Source organism: Ixodes scapularis, unplaced genomic scaffold (assembly GCF_016920785.2).
Source record: "Ixodes scapularis isolate PalLabHiFi unplaced genomic scaffold, ASM1692078v2 PGA_scaffold4__175_contigs__length_147842914, whole genome shotgun sequence".
Taxonomy (NCBI): domain Eukaryota; kingdom Metazoa; phylum Arthropoda; class Arachnida; order Ixodida; family Ixodidae; genus Ixodes; species Ixodes scapularis.
Window position 1 is genome coordinate 86,925,645 of NW_024609879.1, and position 26,214 is coordinate 86,951,858.

At 49.0% G+C, this 26,214-nt stretch overlaps 1 protein-coding gene across 1 annotated transcript in view; it reads left to right on the forward strand.

Moving 5' to 3' along the window:
- The window catches only part of LOC120837758 (zinc finger C3H1 domain-containing protein), an 86,324-nt gene that overhangs the window by 26,395 nt on the left and 33,715 nt on the right, over positions 1-26,214 (forward strand). Inside the window, exons 13-23 of the mRNA XM_040207326.3 lie at positions 290-464; positions 791-982; positions 2,468-2,872; positions 3,320-3,475; positions 6,243-6,496; positions 7,730-7,851; positions 10,579-10,677; positions 15,910-16,032; positions 17,797-17,989; positions 19,803-19,992; positions 24,421-24,609. Coding sequence (XP_040063260.1) covers positions 290-464; positions 791-982; positions 2,468-2,872; positions 3,320-3,475; positions 6,243-6,496; positions 7,730-7,851; positions 10,579-10,677; positions 15,910-16,032; positions 17,797-17,989; positions 19,803-19,992; positions 24,421-24,609 — 2,098 coding nt within the window. The remainder of the gene's footprint in view (positions 1-289; positions 465-790; positions 983-2,467; positions 2,873-3,319; positions 3,476-6,242; positions 6,497-7,729; positions 7,852-10,578; positions 10,678-15,909; positions 16,033-17,796; positions 17,990-19,802; positions 19,993-24,420; positions 24,610-26,214) is intronic.

Genomic DNA, 26,214 nt, shown 5'->3' on the forward strand with positions numbered 1-26,214 from the left:
AACTAAAATTCTCTTCGAGCGAGACATTGGCTGGCACTTGCGTCCAATTGGCGAGGAGATGAGCGCTGCGGGTACGTTCAGCTGGCACTTGCGTTTTATTTCGTTTCACTAGGGCGAAAGCGGAAAAGAGCTGGGTGGCAGCCACATAATGCATTCTGCGTTAAAATCCCGAACGACCACGTCTCGGGCGTGCGGACGAATTGCAAGAACAGGTCGTACGTTCCTGCCGACGTCCGTGTGGTTCCGGAAGCGGAAAGCCAACCGTGGTTTCGCCCGTGCCTCGCCGCAGGAAAGCACTGCGGCTGGAGGACAAGCGCATGGGCTCCCTCCGAACAGAGGTGCTGACCAAGAAGTCGGCGGTGCGCGGCACCCAGGTGCGCATCCAGAAGCTCAAGGAGCAGCTGGCCACCCTGGAGAAGGTGGTTGCCGGTCACGTGACCGTCATACGCAAGGCCAACGTGCAGGTGAGGCCCCGCATCTACCGCGCTGCCTGTAGGTCGCCGAGAGGACGTGTTGTTTGCCGCAAAGACTACAACAGAATCGTCCACGGACGCTGCTCGAGGACGTTCAAAGCGTGTTTTCTTTGTACTTCCGTGTGCTTCGGAGATGTGTGCAGACAGTTTTTGTACGACCAAAGTGACGGAACCATCGTACAAGTTAGAAACGCGCCTCAGACGGCTCTAGACCGTTCTTCGTACTACATCTTAACAGTGCAACCTCGACCTTAGGTGGTTGGTTAAACTGTCGGTGTCTGTGGCACCCTGTTTCACAAGTTGTGTCTGCTGTACAGCTGCAAGCACTGCAGGGGGAGGTGGACAAGCGCAAGGAGCACATTGTGGACCTGGAGCGCCAGTGCCAGCACCACGGAAGGGCGCTGTACGGCGCCAACTACAAGGTGCCGGCCACCGCAGATGCGCTAAGCTCACCCGCGACCTCCGCAACGCCCACCAAGCGGAAGATATCCATCGGCTCGTTCCAACAGGTGCGACACACCAGCATGTCGGAGCCCATACCGTTTCAGCTGCTGCACGTAGAAAGATGGAACTTTTGCCGAATTCTCACTCAGACGGTGGATTTCGCCTCGCGAAATTTCCGGGCACAGTTCTCGTTAAAAACCAGACCGAGAAACCTGCCTGAGTTGACAGCAGACGCAGTCGCTACCAACCAAGTTGGCGACGGATGTAACTCGCGGCGCCGTATCCCAACTGGCTCGTCCGGCAAACAATGGAGCATCGCCCGCTCATCGCAGCCCGGCGAAAACACTTTAAAATGGGTCGCATCAGTTGAGACGTCGTAACTGCTACGGAAGCGGGCCACCGTTTGAAACGTGTTCAATACCTATGGAAACATACGGGAAACGTGTCGCTTATAAAAGGAACGATCAACCGTAAGCACAATTGCCGACAACGGGTCTGGGCGGCTGTCTATCGCCGTCAAAACCAAGACAAAGGGTGGTCGAGGTCGACGATAACGTCGTCCATAATCGTTGGCGGCTTTGGAAACGTGGCGTGTGGTTCGTTACGTTTACACTTCTTGTTTTGCGATATGTTCTTCGGCAATCTTGTCGGCTAATGCTGCGATCTGATTGGCTGGAGAGCGATTATAAGATGCCGAGTGTGGTTCGCATACTTGCAACTGCTTACGACCGCGTGCCTTAAAACCTCTTAAATTCTCTCGCAGCGAGAGATGGTCTGGTAGTCGTGTAGCACTTGGCATTTCCGTACATTTCCCATTTTTTTTCGTGCGTTGTTCTTTCTTGGCTTGAGAGACTTCCGACAATGTTACAAACGACCATTTCTCACGAATAGTATGTACCTTTGATCCCGCAAAACCTTCGCGCTAGCGAAGTGTGGTTCCAGGGTCGCCTCATAGACGGCGCCAGCGTGCAAGTGCATCCTCTCGTCGTAAGAGATCCCGGGAACTCGGTCGTAAGCAGACGCAAGTGTGTCAGCGGGCCTCTAACCGATCGGTTACCATATTTTCTGGGCTATAGTCCGCAGCTTTACATGTTTCAAAGTTGACATTTTAGGCTCTGCGGTCGATCCACGTGTGCGGACAAGACGGGAATTTTGTCTTTGAAGATTGTTCGTTATGGCGAGACGTGACGGCTTTTGTGAAGTGAAGAGTATGTTAATGATGATAGTTATGTAATACAAGCTTTGCGAACTACGAAGGCAGACACTTGTCTAGGTGTGCTGTTCTCGAGAAGACTTTCGCGTCAACTAAGCACCTGGTGCGGCGGACTGTCTAAGCGAAAACCTTTATTTTTGACCCCAAATTTGCTCTTGCGGACTATACACCAGCTGCAGACTGTACACCGGCTGCGGGCTATAGCTCGGAAAATGCGGTTCTATAATGCAGAGCAAGCGCCCTCTCACGGCGCGAGGATTCCCCTCTCCGAGTCCGGACCAGAGTTGCGCGTTCAAGTTGATCCGCCAAAGTCGTCTCGTCTCTCGTCCAATTGCAGATCCAGAAGCGAGCACGCGTAATGGCGCCATCCGAAACAGACAACGCGGCGCGATTGAGGCGCACGGACGCCGCTTATTTGGCCGAGAAGATCCGGCTGCAGAAGCTGGAGGAAGCCATGAGGCTCAGGCTGCAGGAGCTGAAGCAGGCCTCCGGTGCCAAGGGGGCGACGACGCCGCAGTGTGCATCCACTCCTGCGACACCTCCACCCCCCGCCACGGTGCCTGCCACAGAAACGTCGCCGCCCATCGATCAGACGTTGCCAACGAAGTCAACGACGCGTGTCGTTATTGCCGCCACTGCGGCTTCCAAGGAGAAGGCAAGGATGGAGAAGGCGGCTGAGAAGGAGAACCTTGTCGGCGCTCTGGCTGGCGTCTGCAAGGCGAATCCTTGCGTCGAAGAGAAGGTGAGTGCGTTGGAGCCAGTGAATGAGCGTCGCTTAATTACTGTTAAGCAGCCAAGGTAGGAAAGATAAATTTTTCAGGGTTCACGATAAAGCACACATAGGGTGTGGTAGCGCAGCAGTAAATTAAAGAAAAAACATGTATGGGTCAGGAACACACACCGAGCAGAAAAGTATTCTTTTAAGGGTGCGCCAAGGCCTGAAAGATTAAAACTCTGACGATTCATTTATTGGGGCTAAAAACAGTGGCGTACAATTCAAAGAGGCAATTGGTTCAGGTGACAAATTCCAATTGTGGATAGTACTAGGAACACAAGAGTATTTGTAACAGTTGGGCCTGCACATTATTTAGGCGATTGACTTTGACAAGGAATCAGCTTTCATAGAAAACTTTAGTTATGCCAAAATTCTAGGGGAAAATACTGACTGAACTTTATGGGGATGTTGCAGGCGGAGACGGCAGAAGAGAAGGCACTCAATCGAAACCAGAGAGCAATGGAGGCGCTGTTTGTGGCGCATTGCGCCAAGCAGACGCTGGCGAGTCTACCCCAGGTGAACGCCCTCGTCTCGACGGAGTTCCCCCTGCCCCGAGAGGACACACCACGCGTGAGTGCATGCCGCCTGCCTTTGTCGAGTAAATTACTTCCACCCCCAGAGCTGTTACTAGAGGCATTTGGGTGAAACCCAATTTCTAAGTCGTATTGTCAGTCGTGCGTACAAGAAGCGTGCCTCGTCGTTTTCGTTTTGTCGGTGATGGTACACACGATAATGGCCATCGCTGCCACTTCTTCGCGTTCTGCAGTGAAAATCTGTGGACTTTTATGTGCGCCATTGAACCGCCGTAAAATCCCGAGAGATGCCCCACTCCCGAAAGGTAGTCCACCCCCTATTTCTGGCTTCATTTGCTATACCGTATTTATTCGAATATAAGGCGAGGTTTTTTTCCGAAATCCTTAGTCTCAAAGTCGTACCCCGCCTTATATTCGAAGCTCAGTACAGCAATACGGCAATTTTGGTGTAACAGTTTCGGTTTCCGCCTTTCAACCATTTCCAAGCTTCCAAAAGAGCCCGACAATACTGTTACAAATCTAACGCAGAGATTTAAGAATAAAACATACAAAATGTTACACAAACGCAAGTTACAGATAGTAACTACCGAGTTTAGGCAGCTGCGATGCAGGAGACGCGATGGCTGCAGACGCCTTCAACCATATCAACGAGCTGAGCCAGCAGTAGCCGCTTCCAAGCCAGTAGTAGCCGCAAAGTTTGTAAACAAGTTGGGACGCCATTTTGCATTTTTTTGTTGGAGTGGCCGAGTCTCTACGGCAGGATTTTTTCAGTGCTCGCTTATTTACGCTACCAGCGCAATGGCGAGTCACCGTTGCCACTATGATGCAGCTTTCAAGAGGAAGGTTGTATCAGAGGCGGAGGTTTCTGGAAACTGCGCGGCGGGTCGGAAGTTTGGTGTTCCGGAGAACAACGTGCGTCGTTGGCGCAAACAGAAGACTGCGCTGTTCGCCTGCGCAGCGACGAGAAAGGCTTTCCGTGGCCCGCGAAAGGGAGCGTTCCCCGAAGTGGAAGAAGTGCTGACGCAGTTCATCAAAGAGAGGAGAGGCCGCGGTTTGGCTGTTACTTCCGACATCGTGCAGATGAAGGCGCGCGAAATCGCGAGAGAGCGTGGCATCCCCGCTCTCAAGTTCAAAGCTAGCCGGGGCTGGGTGCAGAAATATATGAAGAGGGCCGGATTTTCCTTGCGAAGGCGGACCTCCGTGATGCAGAAGTTGCCCGAGGACTACGAAGAGAAACTAATCTCTTTTCAGAGATATGTTATCGGCCTGCGACGCGACCACGACTTTCTACTCGGGCAGATGGGCAACGCCGACGAAACCCCGATTTTTTTTGACATGCCGTCGCCCCAGACCATTCACCAAAAAGGTGATCGCCAAGTGAGCCTGCGCACTACAGGCAACGAGAAGGCTAGGATCACCGTTATGTTAGCCTGCACCGCCGATGGGCGGAAGTTGCCCCCCTTCATCATCCTGAAGAGAAAGACCTTTCCGAAGAACGAGGTCTTCCCGCAGAACGTCCACATTCGTTGCCAGGAGAAGGGGTGGATGACGGAAGAGCTTTTTCTGAACTGGATTAAGTCGGTGTGGTGCCGAAGACCAGGGGCACTGCTCGCCCGGAGGTCAATGCTGGTCCTCGACGCGTTCCGCGGACATCTCACGGAGGGTGTGAAGAAGAAGCTGGTGGACGAACGCACGGAGCTGGTCGTCATCCCGGGGGGCATGACAAGCCAACTACAGCCGCTTGACGTTTGTCTTAACAAGCCCTTTAAGGCACACGTCAGACGGCTGTACAATGAATGGATGGCGTCTGACACTGTGGCCCTCACGCCGTCGGGACGTCTAAAGCGGGCGTCCCCGTCTATGCTCGCCCAGTGGGTGGTCGACGCATGGGCAGCGATCCCCGAAGCTATGGTTGCAGCATCGTTCCGCAAGTGCTGCATTTCCAATGCCCTTGACGGCACCGAAGACACTGACCTCTTTGAGTGCGAAAGTGATAAGGATGATTCGGATGCTACCACTTCTGAAGACAACAGCTTCTAAGTTTGTCTTTCGTCTCGCTCCGAATAGGTAAATATCTTTGTGTGCAGATAGTTCAAATACTTGTGTCTGCTTCGCTGAAAGGTAAGGAATTTAATTGCCTTCTTTCGTTTCTTTCGCCTTATATTAGTGTGCAAACTTTTTTCTTTTTCTTTGGTCCTTCAACTGCCCCCTCGCCTTATAATCGTGACCGCCTTATATTCGAATAAATACGGTATTTTTTAAACACCGAAAGATAGCCCACTCCCAGTAGTAGTAGTGTTAGGATCAGTGATGGCCTCGGCTTAAATGCGGCTAGTTAGCTATGGCAGGAAATAGTTGAACGTCGCTAACCTGGAAGTATTGTCACCTTTGCTTCGTTGCCCCTCACCACGATAACAAGCTTGGAAGGAACACCAGGCCTAAAAATGGAATTTACTTTACTTTTGTCGGTTGTACACCGAAAGTTAGCCCACTCCATATTTTCACCCAATTCGCTCTTGATTTTAGGTGGGCTATCTCTCGGGATGTTACGGTAGTCGTCATTTGTTTCTTTTGGAAGGAAGCAAGAGGGGGTTTGCAGCTGTTGCTCCTGGTCGTGACATCGAGGATGGGAACCATAAGGGAGCACCAGGGAAACATTTCGTCACCAGTGGAGCCCCGTGCTCACACCCTCCCTCTTTTTAAAGCTGCACCGTGCAGTCTCAAGGAGCAGTACAAGCGCATTCTCGCTTTCGTCTGCGGTCGTTCCTCGAGGTTTGCTGCTAGGGGTGCCTTCTCCTCCGCAGAGGCTAGAGCTGTGCCTGCTGAAGCCCCAGCGGGAACAGCTGTCTCCCGCCGCCGCCACCCACCACGCCGTGGACGTAAGCGAGCCCTACCGTAGCCCCCTGTGCCACCTGGGCTCGTACCGGCTGAGCCCACACCTGCTGCGCCAGCCCGGGGCCTGGCTGGAGGGCACCGCCCACGCCCACAAGGTGCAGCCCCGCGTGCACCTGTGCCGCTACGAGCTGGACGGAGCCTGCTACGACGACCACTGCACCTGGTGAGGAGGGAGGGGACGGGGGGGGGGGGGGGGGTTGCTGCGTCGTCTTTGATGTCCTCCTAGAAGTCATCCTTGAGGTCATCCTTGAGGTTGTCTTTGAGTTCGTCCTAGAAGTCATCCTTGTGGTCGCCCTTGAGGTCATCGTAGACGTTGTCCTAGAACTCATCCTTGAGGTTGTCCGAGACTTCGTCCCTGAGGTCGTCTTTGAGGTCGTTTTCGAAGTTGTCCTCGAGGGCGTTTTAGACACTGTCCTCTGGGCGTCGTCCTTGAGGTCGTCCAAGAAGTCGTGTTTGAGATCGTTCCATCATAGTACAGCTTCGCTGGCCTTCCTTCACCAGAGTGGAAAGGCTGAAAGATTTTAGTTGTTTTCGTGCACCAAAAGCTTTCTGAAACAAGAAGCGGCGCAGTGCTATGGCGACGCGTGCTCGGTGACTCGTTAGCTTCTTGTGCTCGGTAGGGTCGCAAAATTTGGTCACGAATGTAAGATGAAATTCTTTGGTCACGATTGTAGGTCAACCCTTAATTTTTGACAACATTTCCGAAAAAAAAAAAAAAAAGGTTGACTTATACAGTCGCCGACCAATTTTTCGGATGCCGATAATTCAGATTTGTTCTTATTCCGGACCTAAAGGAAGAACTGTGACCTACTCAATAGAAATAGTGCATATCCACGACCAATGTTTCGAACAACTTGAAGTCCAAAAGTTCAATTTTTCTGTCAAAATCATCTTGAGCGAACAGCGGGAAACACCACCGGGAAGCGGCCATTTTGGATTCTATGTTGGCTGCACATGGATTGGCTTGGTTTGGCAGCACTCCTTGAGTACTGCCAAGTCTTACTGTTAGGTGACAACGTACGGCTTTTCTTTTTCTCTAGCTGCGCATCATTATCATCATCATTGTTAGCATTTTGCTTTGTTCATTCGCCATTGCAGTCGTGAACTTGCGCCTCTCACCTTAATCTCGTCTCGGTGAATCAAGTTTTCGGACTATGCTGGCTTGGACGTCATTGTCCCATCTGTTTTTTCGCTGCCGCGATATGTCACTAAGAAGCGCTGAAAGTACTCGACCATAACGCTAGAAAAGAAGGCAGTTATTCTCAAGCTAATAGAAAGTTGCCGAACACGAACGGAGGTGTAACCTGAAGCGAGTCACTATTTACGGCTTTTGGGCACTTATTAGGACATGGTCTCATGCTCGATGTCTTATAATACATCTTCTTGCTGCTCACAGGCAACATGCAAAGGACTACGCCTGCAGCCCGGAGGAAGTGCTGCTCGATCTTGCCCTCTACTCACCCTCCTTAATTGGCGTGTCCGCCGACGACTCCGCTCAGCAGTGCAAGGCCAAAGCAGGTGAGTTCGTTGAATTGTACGCGATAACAGAAGTTATGACAAGTCGAATATGGTTGTTGTGAGCACAACCCCCAGGAATGAGACTTTTAAATAATAATTAATAAATAAATAAATAAAATCCGTAGCATTTATAGGGCTAACTCTTGGTGCTGTAGCATTTATGGCATGGAAGGCGACATCGCCCTAATGATGCCGCAGTGTTCACATGACATCATGAGCGGTTCAAAAAGTTGGTAATGTCACGGTGTTCGCACAATTTTATCAGTGTGGCAGTCGTCACAGGACATCATAATGTCACCGACACTGGCGTCATAACTTCACGTGACGTGACCTGACGCCATGTCATGTTCTAACGTCGCATCACTTGGTCCTGTGATACTAGTGTTTCATGATGTCACGTAACACTGTGACATCATTGTGTCTTGTCATGGCATCCTGATGTCGTGTGAGACCATGACGGTCGGATCGTAACCGCTAAAGAAAACTGCAACCGTGCCAGGTATCGAACCCTGGTCACTGGCGTGAAAGCTGAGTGTGCTGCTGACTGAGCTACGGACCCAGTAGGTTGTTTGAGAAAGCAAGCGGAGCAGAGAGGTGGAAAGGGCAAGAAAGAGAGGAGCAGAAGCAGGTGGTCTAGAAAGAGCTCACAGTACGAGGAGGAGTGAAAAGGGCCAGGAAAGCTTGCTTCCCCTCTCTTGGTGACACAGAAAATTCAGCGCAAGGGCTGTGTATCCAGGAGGTGCTGGAAGAAAGTGTGCGTAGCGTCGCGAAGAGAAAATGGTGTGACGTAACCCGTTTTCATACACAGCCTTGCCCTAGGCACCATCACCCCAGGCAATGAAAGGCCAAGGGTCATCCTGCCCTAGGCATTACCCGAACTAAGAGCACACCCCGCACCCTGATAAAGCTTCCGCATTTAAATGCATTCGGCAGAATGACCACACATATACCATATTTACTCGCATAATGAACACACTTTTTCCCGAAAAATTGACACATATTTGGGGGTTCATCACATGGGGTAAAATTTTTGCATTTACACGCTTCTTGTAAATGTCTTATTAGGTGCCAATATGACACGGCAAGGCACTGTGGCACGTCTCCAGTGATGGAGGCGCACCCACGGCTGGTCAGGGGTGCACCACAATAACCATGCTTTATAAATTGCAAACCTTTTTAAGGCGCTTTCAAGGTGCCTTTTGCCAAAGGAAAAGCGCCCTATGAAGCTCACTCAGCACGAAAAGCAACACGACCGTTCTTAGGCGATATATATTGCTAGTATCTATATATTGCTAGTATCCAGCGGGCACGCTGAGATATAATCCGCGACTACCCTACTACCCTACGCATATAAGAACTCGTATGAAGTTCAACCCCCAACCTCCAAAGCCCACTCGCACGAATCAAGTTTCGTTCACCGAGAGGCTACCAGTCACTCTCGGCCTACAGCGCAACGTGCACCTCGCTGTGCCGTTCTGTCCCGGATTAAAATGAACACATTTACACGGGGGTATGTGAAATTAGGCCTAACATCTTTCACGATTTCACTGTCCGAAAGTGGACCACAGACGACAGCTTGTTTGTTGACATCAATGCATCCGATAGGCGAAGAACGTCCGGGGCTCGGCAATTCCTCAACCCAAGCTTCGTCAAATGTGTGCAACACTCGGTTTCACAGTTGATCACTTCCGTAACTATCGCAACGACGCACTTGCGGCCATTACGTGAGCAGCCTGGCTTGGCTTGACTTGGCCTGACTGCTTGGCGGCAAAAGAAAACTGGCTTGGTGGCTTGCTAAATTGGACACAATTTGAGACACATGGATCCGAAAATTGGAGGTGCATTGATTACGGGAGGGGAAAAAAAAAGTCAAAATATTGATGTCCGTTGTGGGGGGTGCTTTTATTATGCAAGTAAATACGGTAGCCAATTCTTTTTTCTGTGTTTGCTTAGCAGGCACAGGTTTACGTGTCTGGAGCATTGTCTGGCTTTCTGCACGAGAATCCGTGCTTTGGCTCTGACAATATGGGGTACAAGCGGTTTTCCGTTTTGTGATTACAGTCGGTGACAGGTTAAGAACCCGGCAGATTCTTTGCCTCGAGCACAAGCTTTCTGCCTTTGGTAGCCCTTTGTCGCACGCAGCCAAGGCCCCGGCGTAAGGCAACAAGCACGTGCTGGAGGTGGAGCTTCTGCCATTGCCTTCACCTGTATAGAGTGTGTGGCCGTGATTGGGCTTGCTGGTCTGAAATTGAGGGGAAGGGAGCAGCATTTAGGCAGGCCAGTTACTTTCTTCTGTGAAGCGAGAAGATTCTAGGATCTGCTAAGGATGATTTACACTTGAAGAGTCTTTATGGAATTTTCTCATTAAGAGGTTTGTGTCGGGGAAGGTTTGATCAAGTCGGGTATCTGAAACGGTGATTGTGTTGAAGACTGTCGGGGTGAGCGAAGTCTTCCCGACAGTCTTCGAGTTTGTAGGATTTGAGTGTTGGCCTGCCTTCTTGCCGAGCTTCGATTTTCTCTCGTAAAGAAAGTTGCAGTACGACAACGGATTTTGCAGCGAGTTGACGTAATTCTGTCTACTTGGGTGGAGTATTCTTTTGTTTTCTTGCCTTTACCAGTAGGCGAAATGTGCCACCTTGTTGATTCCACATTTTAACGACAGCCTGCTCTCCACGATATTGTCGATTGACGTAGTGCCTCAGACTGTGGATGAATTTGTTGCCGCAGAGACGTATGTGGCCAACATGACGAAGAAGCATAAAGGTCTCGACCTGAGGTCGCTGTGTCGGCTGGTAGTCACCGAAGTCAACAGGAGCCTAAAAAAAGGTATGTGGTGCCTTGTTCAATTAAAAAGTTGTGCAAGCTTTTCTTTTTTTTTGCAGCAGTTAGCAGCACATAGACAGCATGCACACTTGTTTCCTTCCTATTAACCCTTTGCGGTCAGATACTCTGACCAACTTAATGGTCGTTCCAATCAGAAACTATTTTAAGGCGAGACACTGGTTCTAAAATGGACTATTTTATTTTTGCAGCTATACTAATGAAAATCACTGTGCATATGTGTTCCTTCTTCCTCAATTCAAATATGAAATCAGTTTCAAAATATCTCAATTAGTTTTCAAGTTATAAAAAATAGTGTTGCCTAATTTGGTTAATTTCTTACGGGTCGTTAAGGCCATTTCGAACAAAAATATTTTTTTTTATTGATGTAGATGCATAGCTAAAGGTCTGCCATGCATTATAAAGCTATTTATATTTTCACAAAATTACATTATAATACAAAAATGTACTAATTATGCTAATTATGACACTAATGAGGTCGCATTATTTATCATAAAATTTTCGTTGTCATTATAAACTGCAAAAAAATAGCTTTACTCCACAATCCAGTCCTTTCTGAATAAAACGGTATAAAAAGTTTCAAAATGCTACGATAAAAACTTCATGAAAACTCCCGTAAGGCTAAGCACGTTGACAAAAAACATGAAGATGAGAAAATCAAAGTTAAAGTTTTGACATTGAACATAGAAAATTGTGTGAACAATGATAAATAATAATTGCCACCAAGGTGTAGTGTAAGTCTTTATGAACAACTTGACATAAAAGATGATGTAATCCATTTATGGGAACATTCGGAAAAAAATATGAAAGAAGTAAAGAACGAGTGAAATGTTGATAAAATCACATTTTCCTGTTTCGACGCTGACTACAATAAATTATGTGAAAACCCTTATGCAATAATAGTTATCAAGATGTAGTGTAATGCATTCTGAACAAATAATTTTAAAAATTGCAATAATTTGTTTTTGAGAAGATTCCAAAAATGGTGAAGAATTACTGATATAGGCTAAAAATTGCTTCTAAAGTGATGACCCGACAACTTTGGACAACGGGAGAGGCGAGCAAGAGTTTCAAGCTCCAAACATAATTTTGTTTGGCCCTGAAAAGGGCCTTTGTTCCACATGGCACTGGAAAAAGCCATTACAGCTGTCCTGGGCTGTAATCTCGTGATGCTCCTGCCTGGTGTCGCTTGGAGAACCTTTCCTTCACGCTACTGCTGCTCTGGTGCACCGCGTTTGCTTTACGTAAACGGAGACTGTCCTTTTCGATGCTTCGGCGGACAAGGCAGTCACCGGTGGCGTAGCCCAGGCCTGCAGCAATGGACTCGTTGGTCGCTCTCCTTCCCTGGTTGTAGACAGCAACAGCTTCAGCCGCAGCCCTCTTCACGCTGTCCAGGGAGGCATTCGCATTCTTTGAAGTCTGCGTCCAGATCACCGAATGCAGGCTCTCACTGGCATTCTGCGTCTTTCCCTCACTACACCGTGCCAACAGGTCTTCATTGCTGAGCCTTTCAAACACTGGCTCCAGTGCAGCCCGAACACAATCCGGAAGAGGATTCTTGTGCGGCGGCGGAGGCTCACTGTTTGCCAAGGCCCTGTTGTATTTGCACCAGGACTCCGCTCCCTCGGGGCACTTGCTGTGGTCTGGGGAGCCGTCTGTGGAGGTCATGTGCAGGAGTGTGGCTTCCACCGCCCTCTTCATTCCTGGAACGTCATGGCTGTTGCTCCTGAGAGCATAGCCGTAATAGTTAGTGATCTTCTTGATCTTTTCCTGTGTCAGCTTTCCTCTCCCACCAAGTGACTCGCCTTGTGCCTTCTTCTTCTCAACAACGTTGCGCAAGGCAGCTCCCATCCGCTTGTGGACGTGGTTCACGCAGTCCTTCTTCTCTATCTTGATGAAGCCGTAAACCTTCGCTTCAGACAAGGCATGGAATGTCCGGCTGTCCCCATCCGAAAGGACGGTGGTGTAGCGGAGACCATGCTTGGTCAGAGACCTCTGGAACATTGTGAGCGCAGCCTCCACCTCCATACGGCCAGCATTGCAGTCAATGTTTCTCTGGCAGTCGTGGGTTGCGTACCAGTCGCTGTAGCCATCGTCCTCGGGCTCCGGTCCCAAGGCACATCCAAGGCAGAAGTTGGAGTACACAACATGGTCGATGACGAGGCCAGAGTACAACTCCACAATGCAGCCTACACCAATGTGGGAGCTGCGTCCTCGGGTCATCCATGATCTGTCGAAGATGACATCGATGTTGCCAATGGGGTTCATAAAGCCTGTGTAGAGCCCCTTGACGACAGCAACACTGGCGGCTTCACTGTCGGTTGCTGCATTCTCACATGCCCGCACAAGCGTTTTCAGGTGTTCCTGGTACGTCTTGTGGTGCAGGCCCCGATGAGAAATGTTCATGGAGGCACAGAAGTCTGCCAAGGCTGTCACTCCTTTGCCAATGGATTGGATCCCCTTCATGGCCCTCATGTTCACTTCAAAGGGAGTGATCTTTGCTGTTCCAGCAACCCTGGGAGAGGAGAACTGCTTCTTCTGGAAGTCGCAAGTGCTGCAGACGAGCACAAGCTTGACGGCCAAGCCGTACTCCTTGTCCGCGGCCTTGCTGAGCGTGAGAGATCCCACACCGCAGCTTCCACACCTCGCGTGCGCGAAGAGGTCGTTGAGGACTTTCATGTCGACGATGACAAACTGGGTCCCGGCATCGCTTGTTTGGCATGATCCGTTGACTTCAAGCAGATCGAACTTCCGCTGGGTCGCCGACTTCTCCGATAAAACGCGCTTGCTTTGCTCCGATCGCTCGGCGCGCTGCGCTTGCTCGGCCGTAGAGTAGTAGGTAGAGTCGACGCGAGTGGTGCCGGCAAAACTTGAGCCATCCGGACCAGAGCTTGAGGCCGCAGCATCGTCAACGGGAAGGCTAGCCGATGGTCCCGGCAGATCCAATGCGTTCGGCAGTGGCGCAGATCGTAGCGGCGCACTTGCAGGTGATGTCTTCCGCTTGTTCCACGCACGTCGCGTCTTCCTCCCGAACGTCCGCCGCGTACTCTCTTTCAATCGAGAGTCCCCCGGCATCTCGATCGCTCGAAATAAAACTCCCGCAACTTCGTAGCGAGAAACCAACGATGTCCGACGTGAACGCGCGAACGTAAACGATTTCGAAACAACGTGCACTCAGCCGCAGAACGAACAAAGCGACAGGCCAAAACGAAGCAGACGACGCTTCTCCACGCTCTCCTTGCGCTGCTGGAGGCGCGCGCGCCAAGAGGAGGAAAGGAGCAAAAGTGGAAAGGGGCGCGTCTTGGCCTATGACAGGCGCGCGCGGCACGACGTACCTGTGACGTACGCGCGCGGGCCAATGAGCAATCGTTATTCCGGTCATGAAAACCCGCGGAATGCGGACGCTCTCCAAGGTTGTCGCGATAGTGAGTGGGATGAGGACGTAGGGAAGAGAACCAGCTCCCCAACAAGACCAAGATGGCCGCGATCCGACGATCGGTCGTGAAGCGACGCGGGCGCGCAGTTTGACTATTTTTTTGCGTTGGATTCGCGATTTGAGCGTCGCGGAGGCATCGTATTTATCGTTTTTTTTATACTTAGACGTCGAATAGGACATTGAAACTTCGCAGGCAGGTACTTCAGACTATATTCTATCCAAACATGTGATTTTTGAAAAACCCCAAATTTCGCGATTTTTTACCATTTTAAGACCCGCGTCTCGCCTTAAATGCATGGGCCACGAAAAAGTAAAATTTTTTTGGCGAGCAAAGGTCGCATCTTACACTGAACGTAAGTACAGGGAAGTCTGGGAGATTGTTTGTGTACGAACTCCAGGGCGACGTTTGTGGCGGAGCGGCTCCGCGGCCGCTGTCTTTCGCAGTCGTTTCATCTTCATCACTACTTTCACTCAAGTCCCAGAGGACGTCTCTTCATCATCTGATGGAGGGATATAGTCGTCCTCTTCACCGAAATCATTGCAACTTGCAATTATATCGCGCGAAGAGTGAGAGAAAGAGGATGGCGGGAACGTGGCCATCCCTCGTGCTAACGAAGTTGAAATTTGCGCTCTCCTTTAGGCTGTTTAGGATTGTGCACTCTGCAATGATTTGTTCTGCTGTTTGAAAAGTAGACTTTTGGGTTTTGTTTGTGAAAGGCTGCATTTGATCCGAGCGATTGCGGTTACTCTCAGCTGAACAGATGTTCTATCTTAGTGATGGGCTTAGTCTTTCGTGCCCTGAAAGTGAACGGATTGCATATACTGTTTGGGGGCACAAGTACCGCACTTACCGTAAAATCCCCGAATGGGGGGGAGCTTGAACGAAGTGGGTGCTTCCACAATATTTTACGGTAATTCTTTTAACACAGAATGTGTTCTATGGCTGGTACCTAACCATATCCGGTTGGGCGCCACGCTAACGCCAATGCGGCAACTTGTTGTCACTTGGTCGACTGTTTTGGAGGGGGGGAATGGGACAAGTGAAGTTGTTTCGAGTGAAGAGTCGCCCTATCGGCAATTCCTATGGATGATGACAGTAGGAGCTGTCATCCTGAAGGCCAACCTGCAAAATCGTTCTCTGCCTGGCAGAAAACCCTTTCAGAGTGTCCTTCTCTCACTCTTCCCTTCTCATCTTCACGAAAGAATAATCGGTTTCCTCTCTGGAATGGAAAGTAGAAATCGAGGGTCAGATTTCAGAACTTCTGGCGGGAGGATTGCGACTTTGTGCGACATACCTGGCCAAGGATGTCGCACACGGCTGACATCTGGAATGGGAATCTATACCAGCATTTCTCCGTCACACTGCGCTACCAAACCATAGAATGTCAAAGTACCGTGCACAAACTTCCTGCTTGAAATGACTCTTGGCCACGAGAAAATGCGTGTTGCAAGCTTTCCGAGCAGCCTCGGTGCTGCTCCCCATTCATTGCCCAGCTGACGGGGCAGTGTGCGTTCACCGGACCATTCGACTGTCAGCCTTTCTCTGCCCGACCCAACTTTCTGCACTCTTGAATGCGCAGATAGCATCGCCATGCGATGCAAGGCTGGCGGCGGACTTACCTAGCGAGCACGTCGCTTGCATTGCCCTGTCAGCCCGGCGGAGAAGGAAACATAGCAGTGCTCCTTTGGCAGCTCACTACCTTATAGTTTGAGGGGGTGGGGTTGCGTAAGGGATGGAGTTGAGACCGACCTGTTTCAATTTTTTGCGTCGTTGGGTCCAGCCGCTCCGCACTACTCGAGCCTGGAGAAGCGCCGGTGGTCGCTGCGACAGTGCCAAGGACCGGTGGGGGCATCGAGGTCTCCGGAAGCGGCCGAGAAGCCGACGTTACTGGCACCGAAGAAAGGTACTTCCTTTTATTCTTAAGATCTTTCATTTTCATGTTAAAACAAAATGTGCTTTAAAGCTGGTTTTTGATGTTGAAAAAAGCGCACAACTGGGACAAAAACAAAAAGACAAAGAATGCAAGACAAGCGCTGACTAATGACTGGTTTGTTATTAGAACATAAGGAAGAAAGAAACAAAAAGAAAACATGGAGTCAAATGTTCACGCGCTTGCTGGGCGATCTCGTAAATGTTGAAAAAAACAGTCGCACTGTTTTTTCAACATGAACTTTTACCAACTTGCGCTGTTATCTATCCTAATCTCGTTTTTAAGCCTAGCACATCACGAAGTGTTGCAACAAAACTATTATAGCACAAATAGTTCTCTCTGAAATACAAAGAATGCATCTTTGACCGGCGTGTTTAGTGTCCTACACCGTCCTTGCTTCGAAGGTGGTCCCAGAGGGACAACAAAGTGCATCGCAGGATCCACGTCACGGGCCTGGCAGTCGGCCGTAGGAGTTCTGGCAAAAAATTGCAAACGACCGCGCAAAGTGTGCCGCGATTGACAGCGGCAGCTGCTGCGTCATGGAAAGGCACATTGAAGGATATTTTCCTTCAGCCAGTGTGCTGTACAATCTTTGTAAAGAGTTCTTTGCTTTCAGTGGAGTTGATGTAGGTTGACATGTATGAGGAGATGCATGCTTTGGTGTGTATGTATGCGAACTGTTCTCTAGAGGGGCTTAGCACCTCTACAGAACAGCTCGCATACATACCTTGGGAGCGTGTCCACACAGTGCGGCCGCCTGGGTATTTCGCAACAGCGGCTGCCGGGGTGGGTTGGGGTGGATGAAGGGAGAGCAATTTTCTCACGATCGCGTGGGTTTTGGAACAGCGGCGGCCTGCAGGGGGGGAAGGGGGGGAGAGAGCGAGAAAGAGCCTTATTGGTGGGAGGAACAACAGAGAGAGAGAGTGCAGTGCCTCTGCTGGAGAGTAAGGTTTGGAGTTCACATATGGGCATCTTTTGCCGGGAACGGGCTCTAACACCTACCGCTGTAAAAGAACTGTCCAGTTGGAAGAGCGACCTGCAGCAGAACAGGCGTCTGCCACCACTACTGCTGTGACGCCGCCAGGACTGCGGTGGCATCGGCGGTGGCATCCAGATCGCGTAACTCATTGTGGCCTGTGCAGGTCGTCGGCTCATTAGACGTTTCCTTTTTTTGTTTTCATGAAGGAGTATTCAACGCTCGTTAGTGTCGTCCTCGTGCGGGTTCTCGTGCAACCGGTTTTGGATTCCACGTCTTTCGTGTTGCATCCACCCTTTCACCCCGCGCTACTTTTAGTAGGAAGCGTTTTTTTTTTCCGTATCTGACGGCGCTGCGGCCATAATCGCATACCGCCTTCTAGTGTACACCTTCCATTTTTCTACCCTTGTGAATGTGCACCGACCCTCGTTGTCGAAAGTGCCACCGCCAAGTGCGTCTGCCAACACCGACGTCCCTCTAGCCTTCCTGTCGTCCATGTGAATGCCAAAGCCAGTGAGGGAGTCCCACTGATAAACGTAGATAAAAGCGGGAGAGCGTACCGGTTAAACATATTTTCTGGGTTTTTAGAATTCTAAAGTTTGTTCTCCACCCGTTAGCGTTCTAAAAAGCAAGAAAAAAAATTGGTCCCACCGGTTCCGCCAACGTCACGTGCATCTCTCTCATGCGAATGATTCAATACCGTCGCCGTGCAATGGGCCGTTCTGCGGGTGGTCCTCACTGTTGGGCCCCACTCCCCACAGACTGGAAGAGCCTGCTGCAGCGGAGGCTGGAGCCCAGCGAGGACCCCGAGCTGGCGGACCTGGAGCCGGAGGTGCGCTACTTCGACTCGTGCCACCTGGGCATCCAGGCCCTGGAGGAGGTGGTGGCCCAGGAGCCGCACAACGTGGAGCTCTGGCTGCGCCTCGCCTACCGCCACCTGCACAACCGGCGCGGGTAAGTGCGCCGCGCCCCCGGGCCGGGTGCCGGGGCATCTTTAGGCCTCACACGCGCTGTGGGCGCATGGAGCACGACAAAGGGAGCTTACCGTAACATCCCGAGAGCAGTGGTGTAGCCAGGGGGGGAGCAGATACCCCCCTTCCAAATCCAGTTTTTTGTAGCGTGAGCTACACTGGCCGAGGTTGAGCAGTTTCGCGTGACTGTCAAAGAGCTGTGCTGCTCAAGCGTGAGGCGTAGTGACGTCACACGGCGCACAGCTGGTGCGCCGGAGCCGTCACCATTGTGCGCGCCTTGCCGGTCTGCGCATTCCAGAAAAGTGATGTCATAGACGCGGCAGACGCACTAGCGCCACCGCGTGCCCAGCTGTGCGCCTTCGTTGCGCAGTAGCCAAGTCTGACGCTGCACCGAGCCGCTTGATAGCGCCTCTCATTTTGTGCGTATAAGCTCATGCTATGTACCGTATTTCCTCGCACAATGAACGCACTCGCGTAATGAACGCACCCCCCAAGTCGGCTCTCAAAATTTCGACTTTTTTTTTCACTCGCGTAATAAACGCACCCCCAACTCGGACGTCAAAATTTTGACCCCCTCCTCCCACGCGCGCGAAATTAACGCACTTTTCTATCCTGGTGCAGCGAGGTCGCGAATGCATGGGCAGCGTAGCGTGGTCGAACAAAACGCCTTGCAAAAGGCGTTCAAAAAATGCGAGAGATCCAACCGAAGCAAGAAAAAAAACATGCGAGAGGAGCTTTTTTTTTTTTTCGCACAGGGCAGTCTGGACTTTGGGTTCGCGAGAAGGAGGTAAGAAAGAGAAGCGGAGAAGCGCTCTAAGCGAACGAAACAGCTTGCGAAAGGCGGCAAAAAGAAAGAAAAGAAACCCACCGAACTAAAAGAAAACAAACAGAAAAGCCTTTTTTTTCTTTCTTTTTTTTTTTTTTGCACAGCGCAGTTTGGTTACGGTGGTCGCGCGCCGCGCGCAAGGAGGTAACAAAGAGGAGCGGAGAAGACCTCTAAGCAAACGAAACAGCTTGCCAAAGGAGGAAAAAAAAATAACAACCCACGGAACTGAGAAAAAAAAAACAAGAAAAAGAGGAGCTTTTTTTTCTTCTTTTTGTTTTGCGGAGCGCAGTTTGGTTACCTGGGGTCGTGCGTCGCGCGCCGCGCGCAAGGAGATAAGAAAGATAAGCGGAGAGCCCTCGCCTAAGCAACGCCTAAGCAAACAAAACTGCTTGGGAAAGGCGGCAAAAAAAATAAGGAACTAAGAGAAAAAGAAAACAGGTTTTTTTTTTTTTTTTTGCACAGCTCAGTTTGGTTACGGGGTCGGGCGCCGCGCGCAGGGAGATAAGAAGTTACTTCGATTTTTCAGGATAAAATGTCTGTTCATTATGCGAGTAAATAACCGATGCAAAAATTTTACTTCGCGTAATGAACGCCCCCTTAACTTTGCATCGATTTTTCGGAAAAAAAAGTGCGTTCATTCTGCGAGTAAATACGGTATATCCTAGCATAGTCGAGCTAAGCCACCGCAATTTTTGGGTAGTGTCCCCTCTTAATATTGTTATATTCTTTTTCCTAGGCTGCATTCTTTGCAGCCGCACGAGTACGTGCGTAGCACCTGAAGTTACGCTTTTCTAAGGTGCTCAGTAGCACAGTTGTAGAGCATTGGACAAATGAGTAAGGGTTTGTGGGTTGGATTCCACTCGAGAGACAGTGATTTTTGCAAAGACATCTAATCGTGTTAGCACTTTCCTAAACGTTAGATGCCTGGATGGCATCCAAAAGGAACCTATTCTCTCTCCCCCTCCCCTAGGGGTGACCCAGAGTCCAGGCTGGACCAGGCCCTGCACGTGTTCTCTCAAGCCCTGGAGAGCAACCGGGGCAGTCCGGAGGTGTGGTGTCACTACCTGGGATGGTACGGGGCACACCCGCAGTGCCAGGACCTGGCCTACCTCTGCCGCCGTGCGCTGGACTACTGCCCGCACAACTCCGTCTGGTGGAAGGTGGGTGGGCTCGCAGCTTTGCTTCTGACAAAAAGTGACTGTCGGTAGCTCCGTCTGGCGGACGGCGCGTGCGGTCGCAGTTGCACCCTTTACAGAGAGAGATTGTTGGTAACTTCACCTGATGGATGGTGGATGCGCTCGCAGTTGCACCATTTTACAAAAGGAGATTGACAGCGTTAAATGTTGGGACTTCGTAATTGGGGGATTCTTCAACTTTTCGGGCTAGTGGATCCTTTATGGTTGCCCTCAGTTTCTGCTGTTCTCCTTGGCATAACATTGTGCGGTCGTGAGCAAATACTATATAGTGACCAGTGTAAAGAAGAAGAAGAAGAAGAGGCAGTCACGAAAGATCCACGAGCTCTGGAGCAGCTTCGACAGTGGATGTCTTCGAATGGTGGTTCTATGTTTGTAAATATTGTAGATAAGACATTGTGGCACTGTGGCTCTTCATCTAGGATGTTGAACCATTATTTATTTGACGGGTTAGTTCCACTCTTCGAGGGCGACCAGCAATCTGTGGATTATTTCGTGCTTTCTTATTATGCGTGCGCACATTAGTTTGCGCTGGCGAGTGATGCAAAGCTATGAGGTAAAGCATCTTCATGCACTCTGAGCTCTCTTGTCAAACTGTTCTTTTGAATCATTCTTTGTCACATTATCGGAGTGCAATAAGCCAGAGATTTTCCCCGAACCTATCGACTTCTCCTCTGGGCACTCTTGCAAGATTCCTTGACCGAGCTCTTGACCACTTTGTCTACCTTTTGGCTCGCGTCTTGGGCCGTCTTGGGTTGAACCCATCGAATCAACTTTCGACTTCTGTGCTCCATTCACCCCAGTTGACAGTACTACAATCACCTCCGTTTTATCACCTGACGCTTCTCTCCGTGGGGTCTACGGGCGGGAACATGATCGTGCAATGGAAAAGATGTACGGCTGGTCCAATGTGCACATAGCTTCCCCACTGCACTGTCAGCTTAGGTTTGGATGGACAGTAACTATAGTGAAACTCGTTTAGAACGAACCCACGTACAGCGAAATATTGTCAATATCGAACTCACAAAAATTTTAAATAAAAATGCATGTAAAAAGTACTTTATATAACGAACAACATATTGGCTATATCAAACTTTTTTCCTGTGGGAAGGCTTCCAAAAATGCACGAACATTCATCTTCTACCCTGTCCCTTTTCTCCAAAAAAAAGTAAGAAAGAAAGAAAATTCCAAAAGCTCAAGTTGCAAACAAAATTGAGTGAAAAGAGGCAATTCAGAAGGGGGAGAAAGCTAAAAAAAAATACACTCTTAATGCACACAAAAAAAAACAAAAAAAGAACTTTCATCCCAAAACCATTGCTCACGAAAAGAAGCGATTCAGAAGCTAAAGACACAAACTCTGCATGCATGCCACAAAAAAACAAAAAAAATTTAGCGCATTGTTACAAGGCGGAAGCTAAAAGATGAGAAAGAAAGAGAAGCTCTCGCCTTACAACAAACGCATCGTGGAAGTTCGTTATAAATAGTTTTTTCTATATCGAATTACCTGCTATATCGAACTGATCGTAGCATTTCCTGCTGTTTGTTATAAACGGTTTTGACTGTAAACTCATAAAAAGAAAAAAAACACTACCCCAAAAGAAAAGATTGCAAACAAAAAAGTTTGTTTGAAAAGTGTCATGTTCACCAACTTCTAGAAAGAATTCCCGAAAAGTAGGGGTGTGCGAATACCGAATAGTAGTTTTCGAATCGAATACCGAATCGAATCAAGAAAAAAAAGCCGAATATTGAATCGAATATTGAACAGTGATTTCATATGTAGGAATTTTTCAAAGCGTGCTGCAAATGAGACTATTATATGTGCAGAGTATGCGCCTGGTGTAGAATATGCATCTTGTACGGAACAAAAGCAAAAATGTAAAAAAAGTTCTGGTAAAAAAATAAAAGCAGTTGCTGTTGGACGTTGGCCACTAAAGATTCAATTTTATGGCGCAAACATAATTTATCTACCCTAAACGTCGCAAAAAAAAAAAGTTACAGCCACGCGTGCCTTTTTTTTCTCATTAAAAGCACAACCTAACATCGCGACGTTTTTTAAAAAATATTTGTGTATCTCAGAAAAGGAGCATTTTGCGATATTTGGTCTCCATTTTAAGGAAGAAAAAGGACACCGGGGATTTTATTTCGCATAAATAAACAGATAGGTGTTAAATCTGGGTAAACAGGCTTAAGGGGGGAGGCTGGTCTTTAACTTTGTGTTTTTTATCTTTCATTTATCGTGCTGAAATTTAGTATACTGATGTATTTCTCAGTGGCGATTTCAAATATGCAATTAGTTTTCAGGTAGCTTTACTAGATTTTGAGTTATCAATAAATTAGTCCTTTTAATTAGGTCCTCTTCACGGGTCGTTAGCGTAAAATTTTACAGAATATATCAGTAATATTTATAGAATTGCACTCATCAGGATATATTTTGTGCGGTGATGCTATTTTTGTTGCTTTATAGCTCATACAATAATTTTAATTAATTAGTCTCAAAAAAATGTAGCCTCCCGTTTTGTGCAACTTGATTGCAAATGTTTTTTACCAATGTAATATCATTATATCAGGCTTAAAATAGCATCACCGCACAAAACATGTCCTGGTGAATGCAATTCTACAAAAGTTTCTGTTATATTCTGAAGAATTTTATGGTAACGGCCTGTAAGGAGGACCTAATTAAAATTAAAAATTTATTACTAATTAAGGATCTAGTAAAGCTATCTGAAAAATAATCGTATATTTGAAATCACCACTGAGAAATACATCAGTATACTAAATTTCAGCACAATAAATGAAAAATAAAAAATGAAATTTTAAGGACCAGCCTCCCCCCTTAAACAATATAATCTGAAGCAAGGAAACAAAACTTGGTTAGGTGGTGCAAGTCACCGTCCAACTGCCGCTATGCATCCATTTTTCCGTCTATCTATCCTGTTTTAGAGAAACTTGATTTAAAAGAGGGAGCAAGTGAAACTTAAATTACGAAGACTGCTCCAGCGCAGGTTGGTCGTAAGTGTGCTTGTGTTGTCGCGTGGAAAGAAGGCAAGCAAACAAAAGAGCGACGACGCCTGCCCTGCCTGCCCGATCCCGGTCGACGCTTTCGTCTTTTCGTCACCTTCTCGCAGTTCGTAATTCAAACGCGGCTATTGAACGGTTGGAAACCCTCTCAAATCTAGGCACACTATTTTTCCGTTCCGTTTTGTTCCGAATCAGAATGTGCGGCTTGCAGCTCCAAAAGAACGGCGACGATAACTCGGCTGGTTTCATCGGCGTGGTTAACGTAGTTTTCTTTGTGTGATCGTGCAATCGCCGATTTCCGTGAATGCGGCAAGTGCGTTCGACATCGGCGCTCGTGAAAAAAAATTAGGCATGGCGCGGCGTAACGGGATGTTTCAGTTGTGATTCAAGGGAAGATTGTGTCACGATCGTGAGTAAATCTGCGTGCTATAAAGTTTGTGGCGCTCGTTAATTTTCTTTTTTCTAACCTGCGCGTTAGATTTTTGTGGAATGGTAGGACCAAGAGGTGTTTCTCGCATGGTCTGTCTAATATCACGGCGCTTATATCGGGAGAAAGAACGGCTTTTTTGTCAGCTCAGCACCGACCGCGTGTCTTTGGCCGAATATCTTGAATATTCGAGTGACCGAATACTAGGAATGCGATTCGCGAATCGAATTATTCGGGAACTTTCTATTCGATTCGAATTCGTATATTCGAGTATTCGCACACCCCTACCAAAAAGTTTAATTTGTTTACACTACATAGTTATTTTTTATGATTTATTTTCGGTCCACCGATGCTAAAGAAAAGGTCGAGATTCGAGCACTTTGAACGTGTTTTTCTCCGTTCCACTTCTCAGCGTAAATTTTGCTTCAGGAAAGCTATCATTCGGTAACTGGACAAACGAAAAAGCTCACTCATTGTTTTTTCTAATTGGAATTTAATAACCAATACAACTGTGGCTTTTTTTTTTTTTTTTTTTTTACTTTCTAGGTGTCTTTTATTCAAATGTTAAGATTTTGTCGACGACATAGAAAGCAAAAAAATGATTAGATTTTTCAGTGGAATGTTAGCACAAACTAAATTGTTTTGGAAAATTTGTTTTCACATTTTGCACTGTCTAGGCATCCTGCGGCATATCAGGTGAAGAAAAATGTTGAGTATTACGTCAGTTTTCTAAGGACAGTTTTCCTAAACAATGTCAGTTTGTTCCTGATAAAAACAGCTATAATTTTTTTCAAAATTTATGTATGCAGATACAAATTTGCATTGCATCCTGCCTCACAACTGCCTCTATATACTGTAAATTACATTCATATTAAGCCAAAGGTTCACAAGTTGACCCTTTCGCGTAGTGTCCTCCCTTAACCTTGACTGGAACGGTTCATCGGGCACAGAGCGTGACCCTGGCGGAAGGGGTCCAGGCCCAGGGCCAGCTGTGCCAGCAGCAGCTGTACCACCTGACCCAGGGACTGGCCAAGGGCGACACCACACCGGATTCCGGCTGGATCCTGGAGGTGCTGCTGTACTGGGCACGCCTGAGCTCCCTCTCGGGGAACCTGGCCCTGGCCTTCCTCATCCTCAAGGTGGGGGCCAAGCGTGAACTCGGGGCTGTGTTTGGGGCCGCGGGTTCATCCCCAGCAAGCCGAGGGTTACCCAAAGTACCGAAATTTCAACGCGGAGTGTGTTACGTGGCTGGCACCTAAACATATCTGGTTAGCTGCCAGCGACGGAAGTCGAGGGGCCGACTGCAAGCTGAACGTTAACACGGCGCTCGTCTCCTCACTGATTGGACAGAAGTGTTGGCCGACCCTCTTCCCTCGAGCAACTTCGCGTAACTCCTGGCAGGGAAAAAATAACATCACGTGCTCGGACATACAGCGACGCTCTGCTCCATGAAACGAGCGCTCTCCGACCTTTCCCAGAGAAAGGGCACGAGGTGGAGCAGCAGAAAGGAAGAGGAAAAAAGCAGACATTCACTTTGCCGCATCGGGTCGAGGTGTAATTTGAGCGTGTGTTGATATGGCTCCCGGGGGCACCATTCGTTTGGTTAACGACCGTTGCCTCCGCCGGCCTACCTGCCTCGTCTCCTGAGACCGCCTGCCCCTCCAGCACAGCAAGGTCGTTGTGGTCGCACGTGATGCCGTCGGTTGCCCCCTGATCAGCGTGTCCGCGGTACTGCTACCCACAGCACACGGTCCTCTGATTTTTCCTCTGGCGCTTCGAGCGGACTCCTCCGTACACAGGGCAGCATCTTGGCTCGTGTTGCCGACTGCATCTGCTACATTTTCGGGTTCTAGTGTCTTTCTGTTGCGTCGAAACTGGCACGAGGAGGTGCTCTGGCGCTTCCCGGGCCTTTTTCTGTGTTTGCATTAGTTTGGCCGTTTTGCTTAACTGCACTCCAGAACTGAACTCCAGAGTTGAGCCCTCTCGAAGCGTGCATTCCTGTAGTTCTTTGTCGACGGCGCAGTACACGTTCTGGTCTCGCATCATAGACTTGGTGAGGCTGGCAAAATTGCACAATTCAATTTTCAGCTGCAGATCCCAAAAGTGGTTCTTGAAAGGCTCAAGCTCTTTCTGCATCCAAGGTCGAAAGATGTAGCATTCCCACATCTCCTTACAGCAAGGCGTGCAGTAGCCTTCAAATTTCCGGACGAGGACGCCGTAATCTCTGCGTTCGGCATCGGTGCATCGGAAGGTGTTGAACACTTTGGTCCTGCGACTTGTACGAGTATTGACGCCTTCTGTTTCGCCGAGCATGGTTTCTCCGGTTCCCTGGTTTCCAAGAAGAGCACCACTCATTGACAAATTTTTTTCAGTTTTGCACGATGTTACCAGCCCGTTGGAGTCCCTCTGGAGGCTCGAATCCTTCTGTAGTGGGCGTTGTGGCTTATGTCAGTGTTGGGGCAGTTAGCGGGATTGTTCTGACACCGTCTAATGTCGCGCATGTTAAGAGACTTTGACGAGCAACGGACAAAATGAATGACAAACGTTTAGTGGTGCCCCCGGGGACCATATCCCCAGATGCCATAGAGTGGGTGGCTGGGTTGCCAAACCAGCTTGTAGGATCTGCCGTTACGGCACCCTCACCGATTGATGAGAGCCCCAGCCAAATGCTGACGCCGCAGTCGTGCCCAATCCGTAACCCCAAGCTGGCCTCTGGTACATGACAGAAAGTTCGGCACTATTGC